This window comes from Erythrolamprus reginae, chromosome 4, assembly GCF_031021105.1.
Source record: "Erythrolamprus reginae isolate rEryReg1 chromosome 4, rEryReg1.hap1, whole genome shotgun sequence".
In the NCBI taxonomy this organism is placed as follows: Eukaryota; Metazoa; Chordata; class Lepidosauria; order Squamata; family Dipsadidae; genus Erythrolamprus; species Erythrolamprus reginae.
Window position 1 is genome coordinate 12,512,072 of NC_091953.1, and position 18,296 is coordinate 12,530,367.

Genomic DNA, 18,296 nt, shown 5'->3' on the forward strand with positions numbered 1-18,296 from the left:
GGATTATGAACTCAGTTCTACCCAATACTGTATATTATTGGGTAGAACGGAGTTAATTATATTATAATTATAAATTATAATTATATATTATATTATTTATATTATATATATTATATATAAAATTATGTATTATAATTATATTATAATTATAAATTAATTGCCCACCCCTTCCTTCCTTCCTTCCTTCCTTCCTTCCATCCATTTCTCCTTCCTTCCTTCCTTCTTCAGATGGTGAGAAGCTTCTGTCTCTCTGATTTTCTCTGCCTTTTATTTCTGCTTTTGTGCAGTTCTTTACTTCTCTTTCAAAATATTCCTTTCAGCTGCCTCTCTTCAACTGATCTACATTGTCAGTTGAGAAAACATACTGGAGGCTTTGCCTGAAAGTAGCTTTGGATTCCTCTTCTTCCTCCTCCTCCCTTTTTTGGGGTGGGGGGGTTTGCTTTAAATTTCTTGGAAAGGCCAATGAAACCGTTGAACAATTAAATAATGAGCATTTATTGGACTTTTGCAAAAGGGCATGGAAAGAAAATTTCTCCTTCCTTCCTTCCTTCCTTCCTTCCTTCCTTCCTTCCTTCCTTCCTTCCTTCCTCCCTCCCTCCCTCCCTCCCTCCCTCCCTCCCTCCATTTCTCCTTCCTTCCTTCCTTCCTTCCTTCCTTCTTAATGAAACTAGCTGAATCAGATATTACTATGTTTATAAAGAAATTAATGAAACTAGCTGAATCAGGATATTACTATGTTTATAAAGAAATTAATGAATCCAGCTGAATCAATTGTCTGTGTATACTTGTGGATTTAATTTTCTTGCAACAAAATCTGATAAGACTTAAATCCAGCAACTGGAGACCTATGATGGATGTAGTGGCAAAATTATATAACAAATGTCTTCTGTCTAGACAGAGCACTGGATTATGACAAATCAGAATACCAGAGGAGCAAGTCGGTTTTAAATACAGTTATTCCACAATAACTTGAATATTTCTCTTAAACAATTTCACAGAAGATTGTATCAAACAGCATCGCTACAAGCTTGCTTGTTTTCTCGCAGATGTTTTATTATGCAAACTAGGTAACATTATCGGCTTCAATGACATATTCTCCTGATCTCCAGCAGGATCAGGACCCTGGAGAGTTCCCTGCAGTGGACCTATATTATTAGTATTAGATCTCTGATCAGGAGAGCTGTTCTAGCATGGTATACAACTGTATCTCTGTGTGTGTCAGGGATTTGCTAGCAGGTCAAGTGCTTGCTGTGACTTTTAGAATTAAGAGCTTGACTCATGTTTGAGTGGGAAGATGCTAAGGAGGAGTGACAGCGGGAGTGGCTCAGTGGTTAGAGTGCAGCACTGCAGGCTACTTCAGCTAACTGCTAGCTGTAGTTCAGCAGTTCAAATCTCACCACCGGCTCAAGGTTGACTCAGCCTTCCATCCATCTGAGGTGGGTAAAATGAGGACCCAGATTGTTGGGGGCAATATGTTGATTCTGTAAACCGCTTAGAGAGGGCTTTAAAAGCACCATGAAGCGGTATATAAGTCTAAATGGTATTGCTGTTGCTATCCTCCACTCCATTAACTTCCAATTTTGGGGGGCTGAAGCCCTCAACCCCCATCCCATTCCCCCCAAAACCCTGAAGATCTTCCCCACCCCATTAATTTCTGGGGCTGAAACCCTCAGAAATGTTATAACATAGATCTCACCTATGTTACAACATGCAGGAGACCTGGTTAACACTTGTATAGGAGACACTCCCTCCCCATTACATTCCAGACCAGACTGAAGAAAGGATGCCCCAAAGCATTTTTGGATCAACATCAGGAGTTGGGCTTCACCTTTATCTTCTTACATCCTCTGGCTGGGAATCTGAAAGGTGCTTTTTTTCAAGATGAACTTCATGGTTTTTCTTTGAAGACGTTTGGCTTCTGGTCCAAGAAGCTTCTTCATCTCTGACTGGATGGCGGGGAACGGAGTCAGAACTGAAAAAGCTCCTTGGGCGGGGTGGGGGAGGGAAGCACCTTTGGTACAACCATGACCTGTCCTGGATTATAGAGTCTCCATAGACACTCTGCCTGGGAAGTTACAAAAAGTAGATATTGAAAGCTAAGCTCGAACTTGGAAGACCTCTGGTTTGGCCTATAATGACACGATCTCTCTGATTCTTGGTTTTCACCATTCTTTCGATCCTGTGTGCTGATTTGGAGCTTAGTAAAATAAAGTGGTACCTCAAGATACGAACCCCTCGTCTTACGAACAACCCGAGATACGAACCCGGGGTTCAGAAAAATTTTGCCTCTTCTTACGAACTTTTTTCGTCTTACGAACGGCAAACCCGAACTTCCGGGTTCGGCGTTCGGGAGGCTGCTGGAAAGCCCCCCCGGCTGTTTTAAAAGGTGACAACCGGGCGGCGGGGCTTCCCAGCGGCCTCCCAATGCTGAACCCGGAAGTTCGGGTTTGCCGTTCAGCTTCGGGAGGCTGCTGGGAAGCCCCCCAGCTGTTTTAAAAGGTGACAGCCGGGCTGCGGGGCTTCCCAGCAGCCTCCAGAACCCGGAAGTTCGGCAAAGGTTCGGGGTTCGGGAGGCTGCTGGGAAGCCCCGCAGCCCAGCTGTCACCTTTTAAAACAGCCGGGGGGCTTCCCAGCAGCCTCCCGAAGCCGAACGCCAAACCCGAACTTCCGGGTTCGGCGTTGGGAGGCCGCCGAGAAGCCCTGCCGCCCAGCTGTCACCTTTTAAAACAGCCGGGGGGCTTCTTGGCGGCCTCCCGAATGCCGAACCCGGAAGTTCGGGTTTGGCGTTCGGCGTTCGGGAGGCCGCTGAGAAGCCCCCGGGCTGTTTTAAAAGGTGACAGCCGGGCGGCAGCGTTTTTTTGTGGGGGGGTTTTTGTTGTTGCACGGATTAATTGACTTTACATTGTTTCCTATGGGAAGCAATGTTTCGTCTTACGAACCTTTCGTCTTACGAACCTCCCCCGGGAACCAATTAGGTTCGTAAGACGAGGTATGACTGTACCTCCCCCCCTTTTTTTTAAACCTTAGGACTTAGCAGAAATGCAACTTCAGACTTTCGCTTGATGAGAGATCTCGCGCAACACACTCACTTGCCCCCACAGCAGAGACATCAGCGGCTGTCTAGACTTGCTGACAACATTCAGAGGTATGGTTCTATCATGTTTGGTTGGTGTCACAACTTTCTGACCATAATGAGCAGACACCACGAATTCCTAAGTTTATGTATTCCATATTTTGTCTTTTGCACATTGCATTGAAGCAGGGATGTCAAATTCAAGGCCCAAGGGCTGAAATCTGTCCCACGGAGTCCTTTGATCTGGCCTGCAAAGACACTGGAAACAGGGAAGGACCGGCCCATGGTGCCTCCACTAGCAAAAACGCAGCACGACCCAGTTCCGTCTTCATTGGCAGAGCGCTTGGCCCATCACAGGCGGCCCTGACATGAGTGATGATGAGCTGGCCACGCCCACCCTGGCCACACCCATCTTGTCAAACACAATCCCGATGGAGCCCTCAAATCAAGTTTGAGCCCCCTGTATTAAGCTAATCGGATATTTAAGAGGAGGCATCAATATATAAAACAAGGTGTCTCCATCCTGATTGCAATTTGCATATGTATTTGAACCATCCCTGGCAGTGATAAATTCGACCCATTCCTGATTTACAGAACAGTATAAAAATTCTTTCCTATGGCAGCTTCTCATTTTCCCTTTATGGTCTTGGAAGGGATCCAGATAGGAAAATGGTTTAGAAGTATTTTAAATAAGTAGAAGGACAGGAAACACGTCTTTTTTTTCCTGGAAATAATCATGGTTATGTCCCCCTTGAATTGACATAACATGACAATTGTTTTGATGTTTTAAAAAAAGTCGGCACTCAAGCTTAATAATTGCTCTTATGATCAAGGGACACCATTCATGTCTCCTGCGAAGTTAAGTCTCACTGAATTCAAGATTCAGTTCACTCAATATGTACAGACTTCCTTCTTCATTTTTAACCACTAGATGGAGTTAAAGTATCATCAGTTTTCAGAAACAAGGGTTATAATCTGAAATACAAATGAATAGTGCCAGAGGAATTCCTTCAGCATCGAAAAATATTATCCAGAAATGTCCTGTGCTTATTATTTCTTTGTTTAATGTTATTGATTAATTACCATATTTTTTGGAGTATAAGATGCACCGGAGTGTAAGACGCATCTTAGTTTTGGGGGAAGAAAATAGGAAAAAGAATCTGCTTATCGGGAATTCATCTGGCTAGTGTCCTTAGTCTAGTCAGCTTCAGCACATTATTTTATCCCCTGGTTAGGGCTTTTAAAAAAAAACTATTCCGAGAGAGTAACAATGCAAGAGCTTGCAAGCCATTAAGAGCTGGGAAAATCACTAGGACCTGGTTAGAGCTGGAAAGAAACATTCGGAGCAAGTAGAGCGATTAAAAAAAAAACCCTGCAAAGACTTAGTGCTTGAAAAACATTCTTCACAAAGAGTAACAATGAAAGAGCTTGCAAGCTGGTAAAAGCTGGGAACATAGTTAGCACATGGTTAGGGCTGGAAAGAAACATTTGGAGCAAGTTAGAGCAATGAAAAAAATCCCTGCAAGACTTAGAGCTTAGGGCTCCGAAAGAGTAACAATGAAAGAACCTGCAAGGTAAGAGCACCTAGCTAGGGCTGGGAAAAAAAGCTTCGAAAAAAGCTAAATTCAGAGTATAAGACATACCTGAATTTTCTGCCTCTTTTAGGGAGGAAAAGGGTGTGTCTTATGCTCCGAAAAAAAATACGGTATATACCCACTTTTAATTTAGAAGCTCAAAATGGCATACATTATATAAGGGTCCTTTCTACTGTTTTTTTTTAACCTAAACCTTATGGTGGCTGGTTGAGTTGAAAGAAAGATTATCTCAAAGTCACTCTGAGATCTTCCATGGTTGACAATGTCTTCTTCTGGTCATTATGATCAACAGTTCCTAAATTTCTGTCAATACCGGGATTTCTTCCAGCTGCCATTTTCTACAGGATAAACTAGGACTGGGCCACAGTTACTTATCACTTCCCAGATTTAGATGTCCTCTGGAGTATGGTGTGGTGGCTTAACAGTTCAAACACTGGGCTTGACTGAAGAACCGGTTGCTAAGTTATTCAAGTCCCACCCCTGATTAAATTCCCAATTATAGTGCTTGAATGCCTTAAAATAAAATCTTGCTGTGTTCTTCTGATGTCCCACTAAAGCTAAAAATGGTCACGTTTTGCTTCTCGATGATCGATTTTATTTATTTATTTATTTATTTATTTATTTATTTATTTATTTATTTATTCCAATACACAATGAGGGTTTTAGTGGGTATATATCTATATACACATAATAAAATACATGATGAAGGTTATAGAGGAGATACTCATAGTAAAATATATCTAAGAAATAATAGAAAAGAAGATATAGTAATAGAACATATCAATGAAAGAATAGAAGAAGAGATATAGGAATAGAAGAAAGGTATAGGAGATATAAGAGAGCAATAGGACAGGGGACGGAAGGCACTCTAGTGCACTTGTACTCGCCCCTTACTGACCTCTTAGGAATCTGGATAGGTCAACCGTAGATAATCTAAGGGTAAAGTGTTGGGGGTTTGGGGATGACACTATGGAGTCCAGTAATGAGTTCCACGCTTCGACAACTTGGTTACTGAAGTCATATTTTTTACAGTCAAGTTTGGAGTGGTTAATATTAAGTTTAAATCTGTTATGTGCTCTTGTGTTGTTGTGGTTGAAGCTGAAGTAGTTGCCGACAGGCAGGACGTTGCAGCATATGATCTTGTGGGCAACACTTAGATCATGTTTAAGGCGTCTTAGTTCTAAACTTTCTAGGCCCAGGATTGAAAGTGTAATTGAATAATTACACTAATTGAATAATTGAAAAGTGTACAAAAGTTTCTTGATCCAATTGATTTTAAAATGGCAATTCCCCCCCCCCCCGCAGAAATAAAGAAGCTCGCTTAGAATTGGAAAATTGGGGGCTGCATATGGGATGCCAGACTTCCTTGACGGGCCGTGTGATCTCCTCAGAGAAAATCCTCATGCAGAATGCGGTTGTAAGTAACACAGGCTTGTTATCCGTGTCATCCACCCTTGAGCTGACCTCCGAAGAAGAATCTGAGGAGTCATCCAAGGGAGATACCCACATCACGTAACGTTATTTGCAGAATTGCATTGGCAGTTCTGTGTTAGCAAAAACTTCAGAAGAGAAGGATTTAGGGGTAGTGATTTCTGACAATCTCCAAATGGGTGAGCAGTGTGGTCTGGCAGTAGGGAAAGCAAGTAGGATGCTTGGCTGCATAGCTAGAGGTATAACAAGCAGGAAGAGGGAGATTGTGATGCCCTTATATAGAGCGCTGGTGAGACCACATTTGGAATACTGTGTTCAGTTCTGGAGACCTCACCTACAAAAAGATATTGACAAAATTGAACGGGTCCAAAGACGGGCTACAAGAATGGTGGAAGGTCTTAAGCATAAAGCGTATCAGGAAAGACTTAATGAACTCAATCTGTATAGTCTGGAGGACAGAAGGAAAAGGGGGGACATAATCAAAACATTTAAATATGTTAAAGGGTTAAATAAGGTTCAGGAGGGAAGTGTTTTTAATAGGAAAGTGAACACAAGAACAAGGGGATACAATCTGAAGTTAGTTGGGAAAATCAAAAGCAACGTGAGAAAATATTATTTCACTGAAAGAGTAGTAGATCCTTGGAACAAACTTCCAGCAGACGTGGTTGGTAAATCCACAGTAACTGAATTTAAACATGCCTGGGATAAACATATATCCATTGTAAGATAAAATACAGGAAATAGTATAAGGGCAGACTAGATGGGCCATGAGGTCTTTTTCTGCCGTCAGTCTTCTATGTTTCTATGAATGTAGTTCCTTCAAACGCTTTGAAATGGCATTTCCCCCTCCCTCTTTTTTGGAGAGTTGCTTTTCAGTTTACTGATGCCTTTGTGGTGGGGTTTTTTGGTTCCTTTCCCCCACCCCACCCCTGCAGTTTTCTCCAGTGAACTCCGGGGACTGGCTCCGGGATTTGCGCAATATGAAGATGATCAGCGAGACTCATCTGGAGAGGTGGCTCGTCCTGTGTTGTTACAACCACATGGATCTGACCCATAATTTTTTGAACTGCTTGAGACGAGTAGGAGGTCCCATGAATTTTCATATTCAACATCCCAGAATGTGAGCTATGTTGAATTCTTGATGTTTCAGGGCATTTTAATTGGCCCTTTTAACGCGCACTTTGTTAATGTATAACAGAGTAATCCTTGTTTACCAAGGTTATGCACACACAGATACGTTTAAATTGAGGTTGGTTGTGAATAACTACTCAGCTACACAGGTATACTAACTTGAATTAAAGTTTACTTTTGTGGGTAAAATTTTTTTTAAATTTTTCTACACTTTTAAATAGTGCAATATCATACACCTTCAATCTTCAATACAATACAATGAATTTACATTTATATTTGGTATTTATCATCCAGTTATATTCTGCCTCCTTTACTTTTATCACCTGAAAAACTTTCATATAAACTTTTTCCATCTCATTATACAAACTTACAATACTATTTGCCATTACATCTGATCTATTTGCTTTCACTTATCAAATTTTATTACATTTAGGCCAAAGTGATTGTTTTCAATGGTCATACAGCCTTATTTACCTCTTAAAAAATTCTCTACCCTTATCATATACAGTGGAACCTCGACATACGAGCAGCTCTACTTACGAGCTACTCGAGATAAGAGCTGGGAGGGGAGCGACATTTTTGTTCGCCTCCCGAGCTCACATTCGGGATACGAGCGCCAAGGAGCTGTCTCCTGAAGCCGAACGCTAACTTCCGCGTTCGGCTTCAGGAGACAGCTCCTTGGCGCTCATATCCCGCGTGTTTTAAAAGGTTGCAGCCGGCCTGGGGGGCTCGGGGGGGTGCTGGCAAGCTCCCCAGGCCGGCTGCGACGTTTTAAAACACCCGCGCCGCTTCGCAGCTGTCTCCTGAAGCCGAACGCTAACTTCCGCGTTCGGCGGCAGCGGTTTTTTTTTGTTGTTGCACGGATTAATTGACTTTACATTGTTTCCTATGGGAAACAATGTTTCGTCATACGAGCGTTCCGACTTACGAGCCTCCTTCCGGAACCAATTAGTCTCGTAAGTCGGGGTTCTACTGTACTAATTGCCCTCCAAAAAGAAAAGTTATTTAATCTTAAATATTAATTATACTTTAAGATCCAAATCTTACAAGCTATTATCATAACCATATAATTCCCAAAGAAAGAAAGGAAACCAAATTATATCAATTAAATCTACTCAATTTCTATCATTACATATCAACACCATCGCTTTAATAAACCCTTATTCAGTCCTTAATGGAAATATAGTATTCAATTATCAATCCGCCTAATCAGTATAAATTTCTTTTATCTAAAACCCTTTAATAAAGTATTCGCAACTCATCTATCATTTTATCTATTTCTCACAATGTTTCATTATGTTAGCCTATTCTAATTATGCTTTCACTGCTAGCCCAATATAATTATCGTGTCCTACTCTATTTATACTTCAGTATCATCTTCTCTACTCTATGTTTTTTTCGCTGTATACCCAATCATGTTCCCTAATCTATTTATATTTTTTTACTGCAAACCCAGTGTTATCATCTTCCCTAAGCTGTTTATATTCTTTCACTGTAAACCCAGTGTAATAATCTTCCCTAATCTATCAAGGATAGATTGATATCAAAGATATCAAGCTTAAACACATTTTAGCTATAATACATGACTACAATACAGAGCATGCAGAGAATTGCAGGGCAAACTTAACAGTGAGTAGCTATCAGTGATGGGCTCCTACAGGTACAGTCAGGTACGCAGTACCGGCAGCAAAATTTTGATTTTTTTTTTCTTTTTTCCCCTTCTGGGCTCTGGGTATGTTTTTCCTATCGTAGTAAATGAGGTTGAATGTATAATTTTAGAAGAGCTGTGCATGCATGTGTATATATACACTTTATATAGTAGATAATCAGGGGTAGGCTACTGCCCGGATTGAGATGGGGGAGCAGTGGAGGAGCAAAAATGGAGCTCCACCCCAGAGCACTCAATTTGCACTGAAAGATGTTGAAACAAAATGCATAAGCCACGCCCACAGTGTGGTAGTAAAAATTTTGGTAGCCCATCACTGGTAGCCATTAACAGGGAGTAGCCAGACAAAGAGAAACAGAGAGGGGAATTCAGAGAAATAAGCTTTGGCTCCCTCTTGTGGCGGTCTGCAACACCGGCAGCCAGTATATTGCCAACCCAACAGTTATGGACAGAATCCTAACACATTTATCAAGCATTTTAAATATTTTATTTGTTTATTTATTTATTTTGTCAAGTACCTAATCGTGGTATACTAAGATATAATAATATTTATCGACATGATACTAGTAAAAGAGAAACATTAGGGCAGGGGACGGAAGGCATCTGGTGTACTTATGTACGCCCCTTACTGACCTCTTAGGAATCGGGAGAGGTCAATAGTGGATAGTCTAAGGGTAACGTTTTGGGGGTCAGGTGATGATACTACAGAGTCTGGTAGCGAGTTCCATGCATCAACTACTCAGTTGCTAAAATCGTATTTCCTGCAGTCGAGTTTAGAACGGTTTGTTATATTTTCTTATATACATTGTTATATCTTTGTGTACTGTACTACCAATATGTACTTGACAAATTAATTAATTAATTAATAAGCAGGGTATAAATTACATCACTGTAGGCCAGCATTTCTCTACTTTGGCAACTCTAAGATGTGGACTTCAACTCCCAGAATTCCCTAACCTAGTATTCTGGCTGAGGAATTCTGGGAGTTAAAGTCCACATGCCTTAGAGTTGCCAAGGTTAAGAAACATTTCTGTAGATCAGGTTTCCCTCACATGAAAGTAAACATAGGTCACAACCTGCAAAAACGTTGACTATATGAATAGGATGGCGATGAAATTCAATCTAAATTTGGCATCATACCTTTGAGAAACAGATAGTGTACTGAAAAGCCTGGTGTCATAAGATGATAATGTTTTCTAATATGTTGTCATTTTGGTCTGCAGCGTGCCAATAAAAGAGGGCCCTATGTCATTTGTGAATGTCCTACAACAGCACGTGAATCCTGACCTACAGCTGGTATTTATTTATTTATTTATTTATTAGATTTGTATGCCGCCCCTCTCCAAAGACTCGGAGCGGCTATCAACAATAAAAAAGACAATGTAAACAAATCTAATATTAAAAATAATCTAAAAAACCCCAATTTAAAGAAGCAATCATACATACAAGCACACCAGGTATAAATTCTATAAGCCTAGGGGGAAGGGAAAATTTCAATTCCCCCATGCCTGACAACAGAGGTGGGATTTAAGGATCTTGCGAAAGGCAAGGAGGGTGGGGGCAACTCTGATATCTGGGGGGAGCTGGTTCCAGAGGGTCGGGGCCGCCACAGAGAAGGCTCTTCTCCTGGGGCCCGCCAAACAACATTGTTTAGTCGACGGGACCTGGAGAAGGCCAACTCTGTGGGACCTAACCGGTCGCTGGGATTCGTGCGGCAGAAGGCGGTCCCGGAGATATTTTGGTCCGATGCCATGAAGGGCTTTATGGTATGCATGCTGAATTTGATAAAAAACGCTTTTGAAGTGTGTTCAAGCGGAGGAAAAGATAACTGCTGATTATCCAGGTCTCTAGCAGGAAATTCCTGAAAGATGGTGTTTCCAGAAGAAGCAATACAATTGGCAGGAATAGAAACATAGATTTTGCAAGCTGATCACATGATACTGGGACACTGCGTCCATCATAAATATATATCAGTTTCCAAGTGTTCTAATTTGGATCACATGCAAAGTTGCAATGGTTTGAGTGTGAAAAATGATGTCACTTTTTTCAGTACCATTGTACATTCAAATAGTCACTAAACAAATGGTTGTAAATCGAGGACTACCTCTAGTACAAGAGATATCAATTGAGACATCAACACAAAAGTTGCATTTCTGAATCCCACACACTAGTAACTGGTGTATATGATGTCTTGGTTTGTAACTTCAGATGTTTCTTCTCCATATTTCTGCATAGTTTGTGATTAGGAGATTTAAAAAGGTGAAATGATTTGCTGGTTCTGAGGGTTGCTGGTTTAGAAGAAACATCTCCAGATCTTTTGGAAAGTTAATCTTATGTCCAAACTACACATTATATACGACATACTAAAAAGGCTGTTCTGCTTCAAGATTGCAACAATACAAAGGCAGAGACATTTGCTAAGGAGTTCAAGATTTTACTACAATTCAGACAGATGTCAGCACATGGGATTGTTATTCAAATACCTAGTAGAGACAGCTTGTCTGAAAAATGCCAATTATTTCTATTTATTTATCAAACATACAAGATAATAGGTATGAGTATAAACATGGACATGAACACAGGAATGGGGACAGTAGGACGGGCACAGTAGGCATGCTCATGCGCTTATGCACGCCCGCTTATACACCTCTTAGGAATGGGATGAGGTCCATATGGTGAGGTCCATGATAGATAGTTTGAGGATGTAACTTCTTTCTTTCTTTCTTTCTTTCTTTCTTTCTTTCTTTCTTTCTTTCTTTCTTTCCTTCCTTAATTCCTTTCCCCCCTCCCTCCCTCCCTCCCTCTCTCTCTCTCTCTCTCTCTCTCTCTCTCTTTCTTTCTTTCTTTCTTTCTTTCTTTCTTTCTTAGCGTTGAAAGGGACCTTGCAGGTCATCAAGTCCAACTCCCTGCTCAAGCAGAAAAATCCTACAGCACCCCAGGCAAATGACAGTCCAATTTTCTTTTGAATGTGTCAAGTGATGGGGCGTTCACAACCTCCGTTGGCAGGCTGTTCCACTGGTTGATCACTCTCATTGTCAGAAAGTTCTTCCTTATTTCCAGGTTGAATCTCTCCTTGGTCAGTTTCCATCCATTGCTCCTGGTCTGGCCCTCTGGTACTCTGGAAAATAGTGTGACCCCCTCCTCTCTGTGGCAACCGCTCAAGTATACTGCTATCATGTCCCCTCTCGACCTCCTGTTTGCTAAACTATCGATGCCCAGTTCCAGCAACCTCTCTTCGTATGTCTTGTTTTCAGTCCCTTTATCATTTTGGTTGCTCTTTTCTGTACTTTCTCTAGAGTTTCAATGTCCTTTTTGTAGTGGGGCGACTAAAATTGAATGCAGTACTCTAGATGTGGTCTGACTATGGCATTATAGGGTAGTATTAATACTTCCCCCTGTTGATGTAGCTTAAAATTGTGTAGCTGGACATTGCTGGCTCATATTTAGTTGGCTGTATGATGGATGAAAAGACAACATTGCGGGGAACAGGCATAGATACAAATGGCGTGGGCATAAGCCTTCTATCCTTGAATGATTTATGCTTATCTTTTTGTTTTCTCTTTCTAGGCATTATGTATATTGCCTTCCAACAAGAAGGACTGTTACGATTCTGTGAAGAAGTTCCTGAGTCTTCACCGGCCCATCCCTAGCCAGTGTGTGCTTGTCCGTACATTGTCTAAACAAGGGATGATGATGAGTGTGGCTACAAAAATTGCTATGCAGATGATCTGTAAGCTTGGAGGAGAGCTCTGGGCAGTTGAAATACCAGTAAGTATTTATTATTTATTTATTTATTTTGTCCAATACACAATGCGGGTTTTAGTGGGTATATATCTATATACACATAGTAGAATACATGATGAAGGTTATAGAGGAGATACTCATAGTAAAATATATCTAAGAAATAATAGAAAAGAAGGTATAGTAATAGAACATATCAATGAAAGAATAGAAGAAGAGATATAGGAATCGAGGAAAGGTATAGGAGATATAGGAGAGCAATAGGACAGGGGACGGAAGTAATTCTATATTATCCAGTCTGTCATCTGCACCTCCATAACTGTCTGGTTTGCTTCTGCAACCCAACAAGATGGAGACAGGATAATCAGAACTGCAGAAAAAGCAATTGCTACCAACCTGACTTCCATTGATGATCTGTATACTGCATGAGTCAAAAAGAGGTCTGTGAAAAATATCTACAGACCCCTCGCATCCTGGACATAAATTGTTTCAACTCCTAACCTCAAAACAATTCTGCAGAGCAGGGGTTTCCAACCTTGGCAACTTTAAGACTTGTGGGTGTCAACTCTCAGAGTTCCTCAGCCAGCTTTAGTTTTTTGTATACATTTTTCCAATGTTCCTACCCTAAGTGTCCTTGATGGGACCTGTAAAATGTAATTTTCTCAGGTGGTCTTTTTAAAGTAAAACTATACCCAAAACCAAACCGGAGGTATGCCATTTTCAGAAAATTGCTCTATACAGTAGTACCTCTAGATACGAGCTGCTCCACATGCGAGTATTCCAAGTTACGAGCCGAGACGCGAGCAAAATTTCTGTTCAACACCTGAGCTCAAATTCGGGATACGAGCCGAGCGTCCACTAGGTGGTGCAAGAATTCCATGTTTCCACTTATCTCGGCGCGAAAAGCAAAGTCTAAAGGCATTCGTTCGAGATCCGAATTGATCGACATACGAGCTCGGGTCTGGCACTAATTAAACTCGTATGTCGAGGTACCACTGTACTTTGAATATGCCTTTTTGCAGAATTTTGACCAAAGCTTAGTCCAGCGTACTTTATTAAGCGCTACTACCCGTCCTGTAATTCACTTCATTTCGTAAATTCTCATCTCGAAAAATTTATGGATGATTTCTGTTATTCCCCTGATCAGACCACTGTAGGAGGAAAATTAAGGCCCGGTGCTACTGTTGCTGGCACCTTCTCTTCAAGTTCTTTCATGCCAAGATTACACATTGAATTCCCTAGTCAAACTCTGTACAGCTAGTCCTCAACATACAACCGCAACGAAACATGCCCGTTAAGCAAACCAATGGTTCCCTATGGGTGATGTTTTGCTGAAAACTGAAAGTAAATGCCTATTTTCAGGAAAACTATCATAAAATGCAGTCACGTAACCAAAGGACGTGGCAAATGGTGGTAAATGTGGCCTTGCTGACTGAGCACCCAAATTCAGTCACATAACCCCAGAAGGGGCCCAGATGTCAAAACTGAGTCTAGGTTGCAAGTCCTCTTTTTCAGATCGGTTGTAACTTTGAATCAGTAATGGGCAGCCAAAATTTTTACAGCTACACTGTGGGTGTGGCTTATTTTGTGGGTGTGGCTTGATGGTCATGTGCCTGGGTAGGAGTGGCTAACTGGCCATGTGAATAGGTAGGAGTGGCTTGAACGATCATCATCGTTCAAGTGAACTGTTAAGTCCTCAATTTACAACCTCATCAGTGTTGCTTGCCGGGATGACAATTTGCTTCGCATTTCCTGCTTTTTTCCACTTTCCTTCTTCCTGGCCTCGGGAGGGGGCCGTGTGAGGCTGGAGAGGAGCCGGGCAGGAGAGAGGGAAGCTCATCCGACGCCAGGAAGGAGGAAAGAGGAAAAAAGCGAGCAACGTCGCAGCAGCAGGGGAAAAAAAAGGAGAGCCGAGCAGAGACCAGTAATCCAGGAAGTGACTGCCACTGGTCAGCTGGAGCTGTGAATGCAGCTTCATTGCCGCCAGTGAAACTGCGTTCCACCCCGTCTTGTCTGCTGCCCACCCCAGCTGCGAGAGCCATCGTGGGGCTTCCCAGATTCGCCCACGTTTCTTCAACACTCCGTGTCTTGAATTGGCTGCCGATCAGTTTCCAGTCACAATTCAAAGTGTTGGTCATGATCTTTAAAGCCCTGCATGGCATTGGACCACAGTACCTCTGGAACCGCCTGCTACCGCACGAATCCCAGCGACTGATAGGTCCCACAGAGTTGGCCTTCTCCGGGTCCCGACGACTAAACAATGTCGTTTGGCGGGATCCAGGGGAAGAGCATTCTCTGTGGCGGCCCCGGCCCTCTGGAACTCACTTATACCGCCAGGCATGGGGGAGTTGAGACACCTTTCCCCCAGGCTTTTTTATACTTTGTTTTATGTTTGGTACGAATGTGCTGTTTGGTTTTTTAAATAATGATAGGGTTTTATATAGAATAGAATAGAATAGAATAGAATAGAATAGAATTTTTATTGGCCAAGTGTGATTGGACACACAAGGAATTTGTCTTGGTGCATATGCTCTCAGCGTACATAAAAGAAAATATACATTTGTCAAGAATCGTGGTACGACACTTAATGATTGTCATAGGGGTCAAATAAGCAATGAAGAAGCAATATTAATAAAAATCTTAGGATATAAGCAACAAGTTACAGTCATACAGTCAACATGGGAGGAAATGGGTGATAGGAATGATGAGAAAAACTAGTAGAATAGAAGTGCAGATTTAGTAGAAAGTTGTTTTTTAATATTAGATTTGTTCTACTACTATATTGTCTTTTATTACTGTTGTGAGCTGCCCCAAGTCTTCGGAGAGGGGTGGCATACAAATCTAATAAATAATAATAATAATAATAAAAATAAAATACTCACTAAATTAAACTCATCAGAAATGGAAGGCTACCTGTAATCCAAGAGGCCTTGCCTTGTGAATGGGCCTTGGACATCAATTGCGGGACGTCAGGATTTGTTTTATCCTCTTAATTCCAGTCGTTTATTTTGACAGTTGAACGGCTTGATGGTCGTCGGCATTGATGTCAACAAAGACACCCTGACCAAAGGAAATTCAGTGGTTGGATTCGTGGCCAGCCTGAATGCCTCGATAACTAAGTAAGATTCTTTATTTACAGCAAGTTTCAGGTGTTGCCATGGCAGCTCCATTCTAAGGTAATACAAACTAGTCATTTTCACATCATCGTCCATTTACTCTGTTGATTGAGAGAATTTCCTGCCTATTTAGCTTATTTATTTATTTATTCAATTTTTATGCCGCCCTTCTCCTTAGACACAGGGTGGCTTACAACATGTTAGCAATAGCACTTCTTAACAGAGCCAGGCTATTGCCCCCACAATCCGGGTCCTCATTTTACCCACCTCGGAAGGATGGAAGGCTGAGTCAACCTAGAGCCGGTGATGAGATTTGAACCACTAACCTTCAGATCTACAGTCAGCTTCAGTGGCCTGCAGTACAGCACTCTACCTGCTGCACCACCCCGGCTCCTTACCTGCACCCCTCCCTATTTGTAATGTTTTTTTAACAATAGGATATACACTTTATTTATTTTATTTATTTATTTGTCCAATACATAATACACATTGAAGAGAAAGATATGTAATAATATAAGTAAAGAAAAGAATAGAAGAAAAGATATAAAAGTAGAGGTGAACATATTTGAAAGGAAGAAAAGATAAATGAGATAAGGAGAGACTATAGGACAGGGGACGGAAGGCACACTGGTGCACTTATGCACCCCCTTACTGACCTCTAAGGAACCTGGAGAGGTCAATCGTGGATAGTCTAAGGGAAAAATGTTTGGGGTTAGGGGTTGACACTACTGAGTCGGGTAATGAGTTCCACGCTTCGACAATTCGGTTGCTGAAGTCATATTTTTTACAGTCAAGTTTGGAACGGTTAATATTAAGTTTGAATCTGTTGCGTGCTCTTGTGCTGTTGCTGTCGAAGCTGAAATAGTCATTGACAGGTAGAACGTTGCAGCATATGATCTTGTGGGCAATACTTAGATCGTGTTTTAGGCGACGTAGTTCTAAGCTAATACACTCCTCAATAGTTCACCTGAAAGAGAAGTTCCCCATTCCTGGGCCTGCGTTATTCTTCTAACTCTGCTGAGAGCTTTGTAACTAATTGACGTTCTCTTGCGTGCAGGTGGTATTCGCGTTGCATTTTGCAGTCTGCAGGAACCGCTATGGCAGACTGTTTAAGGATCTGCATGGAAGGTAAAAGAGTCACGTGGAAAGGGTGTGGAATATCCTTTGCAGTTTGAGTTAATCTCCAACTTTACAACTGTTTGTCGGGTGACCGTTCAAAGTTACTTCGGCCCTGGGGAAAAAAGGGACGTACAGTTTACCCCCATTGCAACACGTCGCACAACCAAAATTCGGATGCTTGGCAGTTGGCATGTATTCTTGTATCCTAAGCCCATCTGATTCTCATTTGCAACTTTCCCAGCCGGCTTCCAATACACAAAGTCAATGGTGAGGGAACTAGGTTTGCTCAATATCAGGGTGTTCAGCAAACCTGGTAAACAGGGAAATCGGGGAATTATCAGGGAAATCGGCGCTTCGGGAAATATCAGGGAATTAATGAAAAAAACCGGAATAAATCAGGGGGAAAACCCAAATCTGAACGGTCTCCTCAATGCACTGCGAGGAGAGTCCAAACCCAACCCGGCCAGTTGGCCCAGGGGCTCAATTGTTAGTTATTAGTACGTTAATAAAGTTGTGTTGTTACACTATTCCTTCGTTTTTATTGACTGAGCTATTGGGGGTGGCTACAGGGTGGAGCTAATTAATATTCTAATATAACTCAGTCCCTAACCAATCAGGCTGAAGTATCACCCATCTTGGACTCTCCTTGCAGTGCATCGAGAAGACCGTTCAGGTAAGTTCAACGGTCCCTCTATTAAAATGTTTAAAAGTCAGGGAAAAATCATGTTAAAAAAAAAAAGATTGCGCTGCCTGGCAGAGTCAAGCAAAAATGAGCATAACTGTGGCAACAACTTGCTTCTGCAGCTACCAATATTTCTCCATGGCTTAGCCATTTGGTATGACGTCATCTATGACTGTGCCTTAACTAGATTGCAAGTTACAGGGAAATGTCAGGGAAATATCGGAATTTCAAAATGCTTTTCCCCTGGACACCCTGAAGTGTGATTGGACACACAAGGCTCTCAGTGTAAAAGAAAAGATACATTTGTCAAGAATCATCTTAATCATATTAATATTGCCCCCAGCTTTATTCAGCATAGTACTATAACTTCTTCAAGGAAATGGCAAGTTTAAAAAAAAATGTGGACGGGTACAAAATCTTTTGTGCTGCGTTCATTTCTCTGTGCTGGTTCATTACCCAATTCCAGTCTATCTTTGTTTCTCCTTCTTACAATTCTACAGATGCTATAAACAATTGGCAGAAATGTAATGGCTATCCACCATCACGCATAATCATATACCGGGATGGTGTAGGAGATGGGCAGCTGAAAATGGTGCTGGATTATGAAGTCCCACAGTTACTCAGTGTCCTTCAGGAATGCAGTGGGGGGAGCAGGTAAATATTTCTTACCTTACACCAGGTACCCAGGCTGAAGCCATTTGATTTGGGGTCTTAAGCCTGCCACACTTTATAGAAACATAGA

General features: G+C 41.7%; 1 protein-coding gene across 3 annotated transcripts in view; it reads left to right on the top strand.

Moving 5' to 3' along the window:
• LOC139166286 (piwi-like protein 4) overlaps positions 1–18,296 on the top strand; it is a 48,264-nt gene that overhangs the window by 23,173 nt on the left and 6,795 nt on the right. For all 3 annotated transcript variants that reach the window (XM_070749638.1, XM_070749640.1, XM_070749639.1), the window contains exons 11-18: positions 3,028–3,145; positions 5,974–6,085; positions 7,035–7,219; positions 10,120–10,192; positions 12,464–12,664; positions 15,653–15,756; positions 16,811–16,881; positions 18,055–18,208. In XM_070749638.1, the coding sequence (XP_070605739.1) occupies positions 3,028–3,145; positions 5,974–6,085; positions 7,035–7,219; positions 10,120–10,192; positions 12,464–12,664; positions 15,653–15,756; positions 16,811–16,881; positions 18,055–18,208 (1,018 nt within the window). The remainder of the gene's footprint in view (positions 1–3,027; positions 3,146–5,973; positions 6,086–7,034; positions 7,220–10,119; positions 10,193–12,463; positions 12,665–15,652; positions 15,757–16,810; positions 16,882–18,054; positions 18,209–18,296) is intronic.